This window comes from Tauraco erythrolophus, chromosome 3, assembly GCF_009769465.1.
Source record: "Tauraco erythrolophus isolate bTauEry1 chromosome 3, bTauEry1.pri, whole genome shotgun sequence".
NCBI lineage: Eukaryota > Metazoa > Chordata > Aves > Musophagiformes > Musophagidae > Tauraco > Tauraco erythrolophus.
The window spans coordinates 66,080,522-66,094,946 of record NC_141467.1 but is presented as its reverse complement, the minus strand read 5'-3'; the positions used below and the strand labels follow the sequence as shown (position 1 = coordinate 66,094,946).

Sequence of the window (14,425 nt, the reverse complement as noted above, 5' to 3'; positions counted from 1 at the left end):
GGAACCCAAACCTTCACGCAGGACCGAGACGCGTTGATGTTGCAATAAACGTGACTGTCCGGGGCTCCTGGGACGGGGGTTACCTGCCTCGGGTTTCGGAGCGGGGGCGCGTCCTGCGCCTCCAGGCGGGATCGGGTGTGTTTTACACGACACTGTGTTACAGTACACATGAGCAGTAAATTCAAGTTCTGGCCGAGACCATCCATGGAAAAAAAAAAAAAAATTGTTAAAAGCAAATCGAACTACGGGGCCGTGTTTCCCCCCTCGTACCGCTGGAGGCGTCGCGCCCCACTCCCAACTACAACTCCCGGCGTGCATAGCGGCCGAGGGCGGGGCAGCCGCCGGCAGCCAATCGCGCCCCGTCAGGAACAAAGCGCGCTGCGAGTGGCGGAGAGGCGTGGGTGGGTCCGTACCAATCGGCTGGCGGGGTGCTAGACGGTGCTCGGGTCGGAGCGGGAGCGGGCCCGGCTCGGCTCGGCGGGCGGTGCGTGTGCCGAGGCCGCCGCTGCCGCCCCCCTCGCCTCCCGCTGCCCTCCGCCGGCCGTGCCGCCTCCGCGGGTGATGGGGGCGCGGGGCTGAGCTTCCCGGCCGCGTTCGTCTTTTGCAACGGTACGGGGCCGGGAGGGGAAGCAGGCCGCAGCGGGAACGGGGAGCACTGGGGAAGGGCGGCATGGCTGTGGGAGGGGGGGCGGCGAGGCCGGCTGAGGTCCCTCCTGCTCTTCCCAACCGCATCCCTGAGCTCGCGTCGGCCAGTCGCTGGAGGGTTGTGCCTCCACCAGGCAAGGGGCCCGGGAGCTGAGCCCTGGGGCCTTGTCGCAGCCGAACTGTCGGCCGCCGCTCGGGGAGCGCTCGGCGTGACAGCGGCGGGGTGAAGCCGTGGCGGTCCCTCTGCTGGGCCTCCCCGGCGAGGGCACAGCGGAAGGGGAGCCCGACCAGGAAATCTGCGGTGCCTTCGTTGAGCTTTTATTTCAAAGCTGCAGGGAGAAGAGCGCCAGTACCTGACTAACTCTTCTGCTAGGCCACCAAATGCTACGTAACTTCTTAAAACTTTAAAAACGCTTTAATTGTTGGGTTCTTTTCATTAAAAAAATGTCAGGAGTCCTATTTTCATAAAATTGACTGTTGTAGGTGATGGAATAAGTGAGGACTTAGATTGTCTCCTCAGTTTTGGCTGAGGAGAGAGGGAGAAGTGTGATGTAACGGGATAGGAGAGGAGTAGCATTTGGCCTCATGTTTTTTTAAGAGATAAGAAGAAAAATGGCACAAGGTGATTAGGATGGAGTATAGGAATCATCTGGTGTGCAAGATGCAGAACTGGAAGTCAGAGACTTTGACTAGCATCAGCTCCACGACTGGTTTGATTTTTAAGTGTTGAATAAGTTCCTTTGCTAACTATGAAATGTAATTAATGATACTTAACAGAGAAGTGTTTGTTTTTTTAGAGTTGTTTGCTTTGGAAATATAAATTATTGTTTATTGGTTGAGCTGCTGTATCTCTCAGTTGATCTCTTTTGGACTTGTGATAGCCAAGAAAAATAGCCTGAAGACGAATCATTGGCATGTACTTTTCACATTAGCACTTTCTTTCCTGAAGGAAGGACCAGCGACTTGGAGATGAGCAGCGTTTTTTCTGTATGAAAATGTCAGAAATGATCGTATCCAAAGTGCATATCTGTGATTCCTTTTTTTCAATGAGTGTGACTAATTTGTGTTGCTGAAAGGCATACCTTCAGTAAGAAAACAGTATAATGTTTGAAAACAGTATTATTTGTTTGGAAAATGACATTAAGAGAATGTGACAACTTACAAATCTAATTATTTTTTATTTTTACGCAGAGGAAAAATGAGAAAGGACAAATTAATGATACCTGTTTGCTCACACTTTTGTGCCTTAAGCTAAGTTACTTGCATGAGTTGGTACTGGCAACACCAGGACCACAGTTAGCATTTAGTAGTTTCAGAGGCACATGATCAAGTCTTTTGAAGGAAACTTGTTTTTTGCACTAAGATGTAGTGTTTCTTCTGAGTAAACTTGTGCTTTTCTTGCTTGTTAAGTAGCTATTTGTTATTGAACAACTCTGGAATCTGATACTCTCAAGCTCACACATGTCTCCCTTTAAATTGATACCATGGCTTCCACTTCTTCGGCTGAAGCAAGGTGTGACCTGCTTGCTTTGTTTTTGTTGAGAGGGTGCTAATGAAAAGAAAAAAACAAACCCAGAACCAACCCTCTAAAACCCTTTTTGCCTTTCAATGAGTATGGCATTACACTATTTATTTGATATATAGATCCAGATTAAAACTTAATGTTCACTGTTCTTAATGCAATGTTAATCTTTTGCTGGCTTTTCTGGTTTGTTTTTTTGTAAAATTTGATTATTGCTAAAGGTACTCTGAAAATACATATTCTGAATTGACACATGTCTATACAGAGGGATGTTTATGGACTTCTAGGGTGCCTTTTTGTGAGAAACCTGTGGATTTCTCAGAAATATTTGTCAGTAGTGTAAAAAAAACAACACAGACATACTCTTGTAAAGGCTGACTGGTCTGAAATTATATATAGGACACAAATCAAAATATTATTAACCAAACCTACTTGTTGTGTGCACAGGAAGTTTGGATTTCTAGTTTACAAATTTCAAGATCCGCATTCTTATCAATTCCATCCACGTTCCGTGAATTATAGTCCTTGGTTTTTTATGCTTATAAAAAACTCGTGCCTTTGTGCTTTTGTCTTACCTGTGTTTTAATTGATGGTAAAAGTTGTGGTATTAGTAATATAGATTGGTTTTTTTTCAGCAGGTATTTTGTATGCATGGTGCAGAAAAAATGAATTCTACTATGAGTGAGGAGCCTGATGCACTGTCTGTAGTTAACCAACTTCGAGATCTAGCAGCTGACCCATTGAACAGACGGGCCATTGTTCAGGATCAAGGATGCCTGCCAGGTCTTATTCTTTTTCTGGACCATCCCAACCCTCCAGTTGTTCATTCAGCTTTACTAGTAAGTATTCTGGAGATAAATTTGTACATCAGTAGGACATTATGTAACTTTGTTAATACGTCTTTTCATGTTTTCACTTGTTTAAAATAAACCCTGTTTTTGTGGTATGTTGGTATTCATTATGCGTGTTTTTTTAAAAACATATATTTCAAAAATTGCTTAGCAACAACACGTTATTCCAGGGGAATTTAAGGTTTTTGGAAGAGATTAATTTACTTTGCATTTTTTCCCCTAATACAGCTATTTCACTTTTTGTGTGGAGGGAGGTAAGTGCCCTTAAATCTCTTTACCAAACTCCATGACTTCATCTTGAGAAATATACACTGTGGTTTGACGTTCACCTTGTTTAAAAAAAAAAAAAAAAAAAAATTGTCCTATGATCTTCTAATTAAGGCTAGAATTGATCTCCAGAGGCGGTGTAGTCCAATCCCATGCTCAAATTAAGTGTACTCAGATCACAGCTCAGGCTTGTGTCTGCTTGATTCTTGAACACCTTGAAGGATGGAGATTCCGTAACCTGTCTGACACCCTGTTCCAGCATTTGACCACCCTCATGGTATTAAAAAGAAACAAACAACCCACGCCCCCGTCCAAAAAAAAAAACCAAAACCAACCCAAAATCTGTTAATATCTAATAGGGTTTTTTCTAGCTTTTGTCTGTTTCTTCTCATTCTAAATTATAAAAGCTAAAGTCCTGATTTCTCATCCTGAATCTAAGTACTAACTTAAAGTGTATATCTTGCTTAGAAACAGGACAAACAAAAGTCAAGATTTTATTAAAAGTCTAATTCAATTCTTCTAATAAGATTTTGTTATTAAAATTTATGTGGTGCTCTTTTTTTCCACTTTTATGTCATTGAATTCTAAACAATGTGAAACTAAAGAATAAACAGCTCTTGATTTTACATACAAGTATACGTTACTCTTTATACCATTAAGACCTATCTGTACCATAATTCTGTATGTTTTCCTTTGGTTTACTTTAACAGTGTATATTAGTGGAGTTAGAATTACTTCAGTGTCTCTGATACTCCTCTGAGTTCAGGGAATGAAGTCCCATAATCCAGGAGACCTGTCTCCTGCTAGGTTTTTTTTAGGCTAATTGCCATAGCATTTGCCAGACTATAATGTTTTTCACTAGAAGAACTTTGAGTTGAGGTTACAGTTCTTGAGAATATGTTGCATTGATTTTCTTTCCAGTACAGTTTCCTTAGGTCGTGATGTTAAAAGAGGATCTGTTTTGGATGTCTCACTCTCTTTTCCTTCCTTTGGACTGTGTATTCTTACTGCCTGCATGAGATTCGATAATCAGTCTGTGATCATATTACAAAAATTAACTCTACCTAAAAAGGGCTGACACTGTCAGATTGATGAGGGCTGATCTGTGGTTGCACAGCCCCAGATAGTATTCAAGTTGTGTTGTAAGGACATCTCGTTGGGTGGGAATGGGAGACAACTGTGTTGTTCCATGTAGTGCTAACCTACAGTTACAGTGGATTAAGAATCAGGGTTTAGAGGAGGCCGTGCTATGTCCCAGGACCACGGCTGCAGTCAGAAATGGATCAGTTTGCTGTGAAAATGTGTTTTTGTCTGCTACTCTGACTCATTGTGTTCATGAATTCTTGAACCTTTTAGGTTCAGTAGCTTTTAATTTCTTTGCTGATAACTTTCTAGTCTTTAATTTTTTATATTTTTTTAATTTCAGAAGGTCTTTTTGTTTTGTTTTTGTTTTTGTAGCCATCCCATTGGTCAAAAAGGTGCTGCCATTTGAATGGGAATCATTAAATGTAATAATTTTTCATTAAGTTTGTAGCTAGTAGAATGATGTACAGAACTGACTTTAAATTTTGTATTGTATTATTTTGTGATTCCTATAGCTGAAATTATAGATTATCTGTATGAAACATAATTGTTATCTATTTAACTTTTTTGATATGCTGTATAATCTTTCAGGGAGGGTGTTTTTCTCCCCATGTGCAGTTTCAGCTCAGTCCTTTCTTATATCTGATCAAGAAGTGGTATATTTATCTATAGTTTTCTCTAGTTTTGATTCCAGGAATTCTTTGCAGCGCGCTTCAAATGCTAAAGGTTCGAATATTTTAAATAAAAAAATCAGAAGTACCCCAGACAATACTACTCTTTTTTTTTTTTTTTTCCCCCCTTTTAAGAGTTGGACGAAAATTTTTGAAAATAGGACTCTGAAGTTAAGAAACTACATTAACATTTCACTTATGAAACATCAAAGGTGTCTTTTGTTATTGACAACCATGTATTTTTATATTCAAGTATGGAGAGTCCTATTGATTATGATGAAATTACTTGTGCTCTTAAAACTAACATAGGTAAGTGTTTTGCTGAACAGAGGCTGAGCCAAAGTCCGTAATAGTAATCTTCCTTATGCCTTCAGTAGATTGTGATTTAATAAGCATAAATAATCTCACTTCTTTGAAGGTGCAGACATTTGCATCTCCCATGGGGGCAGGGGGAACAGAACTTCCCAGTGTTGAAGAGTCACTTAAGTTGTTCTGATAACTGTCTTTCGTCTTATTTTAGTGGAATTTACATATGTGTGTGAAGAATATTTAACAGATGGAAAAGAGGCTGCCTACATTTTGACTCGAATAATTAGCTATTAGGAGAATGTTTTTTTCTTTGTCAAACAGCATTACAGCCTTACTAAATGGCCTAAACAAAGACTAATAAAACAGAAACTTTCTCCACCATTAAGGACACATATCTTCACATGAAAGTTAGTAGTAGTTCAGAGCTGTCATTCAGATATTTCCGCATGGTTGAGAAGTAAAAAACTAAGTGCATATACAGCATTTATAAACTGCCATTATTGATGCTGATCTGTATCAGGAAATAGCAAAAATCACGTTTAGAGTTTTTATCATGCCAGACAAGACAGGCTTTCTCAAAAGGCAATAAAATGGTCTTGAATTTTACCTAATATGTGCTGATGATGATTTAGAAAAAAACCCCGGACAATTAGTTCTCTATCTCTGAAGGGATTAAGGAGCATGTTACTTTTAAAGCAGCTTTTGAGCAGCATAGCTGTTATGTGACTATATTTAAGGAATTGGTGCGTGCGCTTCTAAACCTTGTTATCACAAAACCCATTTTATAACTCATTGTATTTGTGTATTGCAGGATTTTGCAAGTGCAGATCTTGTACCCACATCAGTAAAATGTTGATTAAAGTACAATGCACAGAACATCTGTGGAGGTTCCTTCTAAGAAAACTTTGTCAGCAATAACAATAGAGAGATGTCTCATGAAAAGGAGGAGTGACATTTTAACTGGAAGAGTATTATGTTAGGAGTATCTTGCAAATATACAGTTGCTGACTGGGCTCAGCAATGTGAAGTTATGCAAAGAGTCTACCTTGAATGTCTAATAAACAAAACCTAAGGCAACAAATTAAGTGTAAATTCCTGCTTTATGTAACAGTAACCTAAGCAGCTTGCTGCTGCTTGTGTTCTTATTCCTGCATGGAGTGATGAATATTGCAATTAGTCTTCAGAAGCTTGTAAACATGGTAGACTTCTTTCTATGGACAGTAGAAACTTGGTGGTGATGAGTTTTCTAGTACTGGGGGAGCCCATAAAATTGTCGGGAATTATACTAGAAGCATAGTGTATAAAAATTACTTTAGATCTCAGGTCACCTAAATGTTTGTTGGAAGAGACTTCTGGAAGTCTTTCACTTCAAATTCCTGCTTGAATTGGGAGTGTCACCAACACTGTCAGGTCAGTTGTAGCTTAGTCCCACTAGGTCATTTCTTCCAGTGCTGAACTGCCTTCATAGTGAAAAAACTTCTCGTGATATCTGATCTGAGCTTCCCAAGCTGCAATTTGTGGCTGCTCCCACTTGTTAGATCGTCTGCTGCTGTAGAGGAAAGTTTGGCTTAGTTGTCTTTGTAAAGGCTTTTTGAGTAGTTGTAGACAGCTGTTAGATTGTCCCTTAGTCTCTCTTAGCTAGTATAAACAAACCCAGTTTCTCAACCTTTTCTCATAGATTATTCTATGCTTTCTGTGTATTTATAAGAACAAAACAATTTTTTAAAGTGTACAGTAGGTGATAATACTCTTTGTCTTCTTACTAGAACTCCCATTGTGAATGTTTTGCAGATGTATGCTAATAAAAATGAATGATAATGTACTGGATGTGTTGCTGATTTGCTGTGGTCCTCTTTCTTTTAGGCTCTCCGCTATTTGGCAGAGTGCCGTGCCAACAGAGAAAAGATGAAAAGTGAATTGGGTATGATGCTCAGCTTACAGAATGTAATACAGAAGTAAGTTTATGATGGGTTGTTGGATCCACAGACAGTGTAAACATAACATCCAGATGCAAAGTAAAACTTAGACTATGAATTTGTATAGGGAATTTTTAATACTGCATTCTTCCTTGTTGAAGTTACGTGGCTGCAAGCAATTGATAGTTTTTGTTTTCTAGTATAGTAAAGTACTTAGACCATAGTCTACAAGAAATATTCATTTGAAAGTCGTTTGCCAAATGACAAATTTCTTGCCCTTGTTACAGATAACTAATTTTATCTCTTCCCCTCAGGTTCTCTTATAATCCTTCTCATCATTGTATAAGAGCGTCTTGCACTAATGCATGTAATGAAATTGGTTGGCATCTGCCACATTTATTCTTTGAATCCTGTCTTTAGCAATGGAAATGGTATATGCAATGTATTTGTTTTGATGTATTTTTGAAGGTACGTATCTGCAGTTCTGTGTTGAGGAAACATCTGGCAGGTGGAGTAGAAGTTAGTGAGGTTTGTAGTGGTCTCTAATTTCTTTGTAGAGTGTCAACTGAGGTAGGTCTGTTAAAATTTGTGACTGTTAGATTTTAAGATTGCTGACTGTCGAGTCTTGAATACTGGAAGATGTGTGGATGTATGGAGACGGGTGAAAATGCATATGTGCACTTATCAATACAAATTAATATGATAAACTAAGATGAATCGTTATTAGCAAAAAAAAACATCCCAGTCTCCTTCAAAGATTAGTCTGTGATAGAAAAAATTAATTAGTCATCAAGTTATCTAAAGGTGATTATTTTACACACAGTTGGATAGTGCTCCAGTTAACTGGACTTTTCAGATGTGAGAGACTGTTCCATGAAGGAGGAGAAAAGTCATTGCTGCAGCGAGGTGTGTCTCAGATGAATGTTTAAACATTAGTTTTAGGAAGTTATTTAGGAAAGGATGAAACACAAGTGAAATTATATATTAAAGTTTTAAATGGAAAGCTTTTGAATCTTTAGTGTGTTAGTTGAATATTTCATGTATCGCTTGTGGTATAAATTACAAGTTTCTTTTAGAAAAAAAAAAGACTAGACCCTGCTAGCTCCTTCATCCCCATAGCCTCTCCAGTTTTTGGTGGTGTATCTTTTGTTGGTGTATCTCTCTCTCTCTCCCTGACACTGCTTATCTGAAGGTGTGAACCTGAAGAATTGGAGGGGAAATTCTGGTCTGTTCACAGGTCCTATGTGATCTAAGAAAGATTAAAAGTGTTTACCTGAACTACTTCATTAATTCTGCTGAAATTTAAGAAGTTTAGGTATTGGCATGAAAAATATTACCTTGTTATTCAGCAGTTACCCAAAACACAAGGAATTAAAACAAATGTCCTAAATAGGATGATCAGCTAAATGACTAAAATTCAGAAGAGAATAGTTCTGAATTTTTTTTTGAGTAATGTAATAATTGTAACTTTTTAAAATGACAGGTGTTTTTAATAGGATGTATGGGGGGAAAAATGGAATTGAGTCTTACAGTATTCACTTTTTTTAAAGACAAGCATAAAATATATGGAAGTCTTTGCTTGCTACTTTGATAATAACAATAAGAGCTGAACTGTTTAGTTAATAACAGAAGCATATGTTTCAGAAGAACTTACTTTAAGTATAGAAGGACATGGAGCTGCTGGAGCGGGTCCAGAGGAGGGTCACGAAGATGGTTCGAGGACTGGAACACCTCTGCTATGAAGACAAGCTGAGAGAGTTGGGGCTGTTCAGCCTGCAGAAGAGAAGGCTCCAGGGTGCTCTTATTGCAGCCTTCCAGTACTTAAAGGGGGCCTACAGGAAAGCTGGAGAGGGACTTTTTACAAGGGCGGGTAGTGATAAGACAAGGGGCAATGGCTTTAAATTGAAAGAGGGGAGATTTAGATTAGATATAAGGAAGAAATTTTTCACTCAGAGGGTGGCAAGGTGCTGGAACAGGTTGCCCAGAGAAGTTGTGGATGCCCCATCCATGGACATGTTCTAAGGCCAGGTTGGATGAGGCTTTGGGCAACCTGGTGTAGTGGAGGGTTTCCCTGCCCATGGCAGGGGGGTTGGAACTAGATGATCTTTAAGGTCCCTTCCAATCCTAACCATTCTATGATTTTATGATAGATTACCTGTATTTAAAGCACAGAGACATCCTTAAGTTATTGAAAGGGGAATGGTAGTTCATTATCAGTCTCTGCAGCTTACAAATATTACTGGGGAAACGGTCATATTTAAAACTTTTGTTTAAAGAATTTTATGGAAATCTCTTCGACATTTTTTCCTACGTTTGAATTTCAAGGACTGAAAGAGTGTGAAGTTCAGAAACGTGCAGAAGAGGAGAGAGAAGCCAGTGAAAACTGGAAATCTTGTAGGTGTTCTTATTTTCTAGAAAGCTCTTTGGCAAGAGTAAGAACATACATTTGATTTGTATGCTTGTAACATTTGGAAAGTGCGATATCATGAAAATTTAAATACATAGCATCTTCAAACACAAGACTTTGTCATGTGCTTGTCAGAATTTTAGGCTGTAATGTTGACAGGAAATGCTGAAGCTAAGTTTTATATTGCCTGCAGAAATATGGAGAAAGATGGTAGAAAAGTGCTGAGAAGATAGATGTAGAATTATTTTTGTCACAAAAAAACCAATAATTTGGGGTTGTGTTTTTTTGTTAGAAAGTCTGTAGGGGAAAAAACAAGGGCTCTACCTTCTTCAGATTTGCTTTATAAAATGCAGATGCTAGCTTTTAATGTGGTTTCAGTTTACCAGAAGATATTGCAGTCCTTTGAACTGAAACGAAATGTTAATAAATGCAGTAGTAAATGCTTTGATCTTAATGACTTCATGCTGTGCATTCCAGTGTACTTCTCAGAATCTGCGTATGTAGCTCAATGTTCTGTCTAATCTAAAATATTTTGATTATTTCTGCAGTTTAAGATTTTTTTTTTTGTGACATGTTATAAAAATGCAAGCAAACCATACAAAGAGATAGGAACTTATGACAGCATTCCACTTTTCCAGTTATTGCAGCTCTTTCAAGTGAGACAGAACCCAGCATCTTCTGGACCAGAAGTTGTAGTCGCTGGCTTTTTGCTCTTGACAGGTTAAGCACATCCTGTAATCTGGATCTTTCCCTTTCGTCAAAGATTTTGTAATTCTCACTGTTCACTTTCATTGACTTCTCACTTAACTAAATACCATCCAGTGACTTTCCCTGTTGAGTGCAGAATCATGGCAAACTGTGTTCTGCCACTGGTAAATCTGTGTTATGTCTTCTCAGGCAGTGAAATGGAGCCCGTGTGCGCAGAGGCAAGTTGCAAACTCGATGTTTGTCAGATTTGAGACTTAAGTTTATGTTCAGCAGTGCTGAACTGACACTGTGCTTAGGAAGTCAAGAGTTTGTTTAGAATTCCAGTTCTCTCTTTCTTTCAGTTATGTAAATCCTGAAATTTGAAGGCTTTTCTCATGGCATGAGTGTCTTTTTATAAGCCTTGAAGGTCTCTGTATTAGAGACCTCAAGTTCAGGTGTGGAATTTCTTGTCATAACCTGCCTATAGCTAACCATTCTAACAGATCTTTAAATGGTCAATGCCATCAACTGGAAACTAGTTGGAGTAGGTTTGCTACTTATGATTTCTTGTAATAGTATATGGGAGCCTCAGGCACAAGCCAAAACTTTTTTGTTGCAAGTAAATGCAGTGGAAGAAGAGTACAGCACTTGTTTAAACTCATTATCATGAAGGTAAAGTACTGTCTCCTTCGTAAGACTGTCAAGGATGAGAATTGAAATTGAGTGCCGCCAGTTTATCCAATGATAAGCAGTAAATTGTACTGCATCATGGAAAATAGATAGGGAATATTTGAGAGATGTCCAAGTTAGACTGTAGTTCTTTGAAGTACCTTCGTGTCTCATTTCATGACTTATCAGTCCCCTAGTATTATCTGATGAGCTTTTTGATATTTGCTTATAATAAGCGTTATAGCTCGTTTGCAAAAATCATTTTACTGCTTAAAATGAATGCTTGGCTGACTCCTTAGCTGATACTACATTTCAGCTAAGGAACAAAGGATGAGTTTTAGGTGCACTGTGACAGTGATTTTCAAGATGTATGAACACTAGATTTAGCTAACAGAAGAGTAACAGATTTTAGATGTAGAGTCTGGAGCTTATACGGTCTAGAGCAGAAGTATGAAGTGTCAGCTCTGAGGAGTACAGAACAAAAATTTGAAGGCAACAAGATATATGTTTAGGATTTTTTTTAAGACTGAACTTGATTTGGAACATGTATGACTTTCTGAGATACTTCATATGAAAGGCTTTAATATACACTTCCACATTTTCTAGGACGTATGAGAAACTGTTCAGATTTCATGGAATACTTCAAAACATTTTCCAGATATAAAAATTTCTGTTGCTCTATTCTATACTTGCTGAGTTTTTTTTTCCTTAGCAGGGAAGATTTCTTATTTGTTCATCCACATCTACATATTTCTGAGCAAAGCTTGATGGATCTTTCCACATTACAAACTAGGAGTAGTAACTGTGTTGGAGAGAAATCAGACCTTAAAAATACCTATCTACAGGTTTCCAAACTTTTTCTTTTTTATGGTTGATGCTCCTTCATTGCTATCACAAAAATGTTTCACTCCCTTGCCAGGTGACTGAGTACCTGTAAGTCTATGTGTAGAAGTGTTTGCGTAAATAGATAAAAAGGAGAGGAGAAATTGACGCTCATTGGAAAATGATGTTTCATTGTATTCCAGCGGTCATCAGCAGTTATTTAATATTGAAAACTAGTTTAGTTGCTGGCTTTATGAATTGTATGGAGGACTTAATGTGTCCGTATGGACTTTATAAAATGTTATTAGCAGCTTCTAGAATTAAAATTAATTAGGATTTATAGCCTACAAGGAAATACACTAATTTGTGTTCAGTGTGAAAGTGACTTTTGATGGACAGTAAAGGTCAAAGTTCATAATTTTTCATAATCTTTATGAGCAGCATAATGGTACTGTTTAAATATAACTAACATGTATTTAAAAAAAAAAACTGATGAAGAGTCGATATACTAAATAGCTCTTATTATGGAATGGCAAATTACTGAGAGTAAAATTCCAATTACTTAGCTAAAAGAGCTTCTCAAGACAGTCTTCCTTTGCCAGGGTGTCAGATTTAACAAGCTGAACTAAATCCAGTGCATTAATCAGCTCTTCCAATTTATTACTTGCCTAAGAAGATTAGGGCAATTAATATGTGTTTAATTAGAGTCCCTTGCAGATCTGGTAAAATACATGCAGTCTATAATTGCTGACTTCTTACTCAATTTTAATTTTTGGTAGTCTTAATTACCTGTACTTTTTGAAAATTTAATTATTCATTGAAACCAGCAAAGTTTATATTTATGATGTCTGACAAAAAAAAAAGCCAAGTATTTCTGAATTTAAATTTCTGCTATTTGCTGAAATTAAAACAGCAGGGATGTAGTATCACAATAGTTTTATAATTTTTGCTGTGTGACATCTTTTTCTCCTTTGTGAGAAAAGAGGAATGGTTGGGGAAGACAAGGCAAAGACCCTGTATTGTTTAGCAAGAAAGCAAACTACATATGTAAAGGGATATCCGATGATGATGGGGATGTTGCCATATCATAACTGGCTTCAGGATAGTACTTTGTGAGAAATTATAGCTAAAAAATATCTGTAAACTTTTCACATATTCCGTATTTATACATTTACACTATTGATTGGAACACTTAAATTCTGATCGGGGAAGGAGAAGGAAATAGCTTTTTACAGACTAGAGATTTTATTTTTCTATACCTGAATCACTTAGTAATGTTATTTTTGTAATCCTTGGTGTGTGGGATTTTTTTACACATCAAAATTGAGAAATGATTGAGATTGAGTAATGGGAAGCATGATTCTGTTGAATCATTGTATTTGGGCTCTACCATACTTGTGATTCTGTACTGAGAATTTGTGGGTGTGGAGAAAAATACAGTTATCCTATGTCTTAAACATTCCTGTGAGCAGGAGGTTCCAAAAACTTTGGGTTTAGAAATGATTTACAAATTGCATAGTATCGTGTAAAACAAGAGTAGTACACATCTCTCGGTCCATTCCATGGTAACTTTCCTGGCCTTGCCTTCAGTGTTTTTTCCCCAAGCCTCCTTCTTTTACCCACTTTGTTACATTTTGTCTGTTAGAAGGTAGGTGCTTTACAAAATTACACTGTTGGTCGCAGGTGCATCTCTTTGGGCTGTGGGGCTCCAGTCTGTTCACTGCTGTAGCAGCGCTTGTTAATAATAGATCGTCACAGCAGGAAAACGTCTGCAGGCTGTTTTATTCAGCATTGTTAAGCAAAGTGGCTAAATATCCCCCTTCCCCACCCTTAGTTTCTTTAAGGAATGTTTTTATTGTATATTTTGTTAAACTTACAAGTTTCAGAAATAGATCGGGTTTTGAAGTTTTTTTTGAAAAAGCATCATCTTAAAGAAAAAAAACCCAAAACAAAACAGTGAAATATTAGGAAATGTAGGAAACATCAGTATGTCCTTTTGAAATATACCATGTTATTTGTTCTAAGTGGCTGAATGCGCCTTTTGTCTGTCAGACAGCTTCCTGCTATTTGGAGAAGATTATGTATAGGGAAGGAGGGGAGGGGCAGGGGGGAGGATGGGTTCGGTGCTGTGGGCTACTTAAATCACTGAAGCATGTATTCAGTAGAAGTTCTTGCTCTTTTTGCTTGTGGGTTGTGGCAAACTAACAAGAGTTCAGACTTCCTCACAATACATCAAAATTTTAAAAGTATTTCAAGACCTTTTTTGGTGTTCCTGTAGTATATTTAGTGTTATGAAGGACATTAGAAGTCACGATCTCAACAGAGATGTGGGCACAGGGACAAATGGTTACAATAAATAAACCACCAAAAGCATTAAGTAATGAAATGGTGTAACATCCTAATTTTACAGTATTGGTGTTAACCTCATCATTAGTCATGGTGTAATGGGCTTTCTGGGAGAATCTTATGGGGTTTGTGAGATGAGAAAATATGATTTAAAGGCTTGGCAAGATGGACGTCATTTGTAAGAATAGTTTGAGACTTGACTGCCAACAATTCAAATGTAGCTTGTAATT

At 38.1% G+C, this 14,425-nt stretch overlaps 1 protein-coding gene across 2 annotated transcripts in view; it reads left to right on the top strand.

The window, feature by feature from the left end:
- Nucleotides 1-536: 536 nt before the first annotated feature.
- ARMC1 (armadillo repeat containing 1) overlaps nucleotides 537-14,425 on the top strand; it is a 33,783-nt gene continuing 19,894 nt past the window's right edge. The window contains exons 1-3 of one of the 2 annotated variants that reach the window (XM_086608673.1): nucleotides 537-609; nucleotides 2,803-3,006; nucleotides 7,212-7,303. In XM_086608673.1, the coding sequence (XP_086464799.1) occupies nucleotides 2,815-3,006; nucleotides 7,212-7,303 (284 nt within the window). In that variant the 5' untranslated portion in view covers nucleotides 537-609; nucleotides 2,803-2,814. Of the gene's footprint in view, nucleotides 610-2,802; nucleotides 3,007-7,211; nucleotides 7,304-14,425 lie in introns of those variants that run through there. The other variant, XM_086608674.1, reaches the window with a different exon arrangement.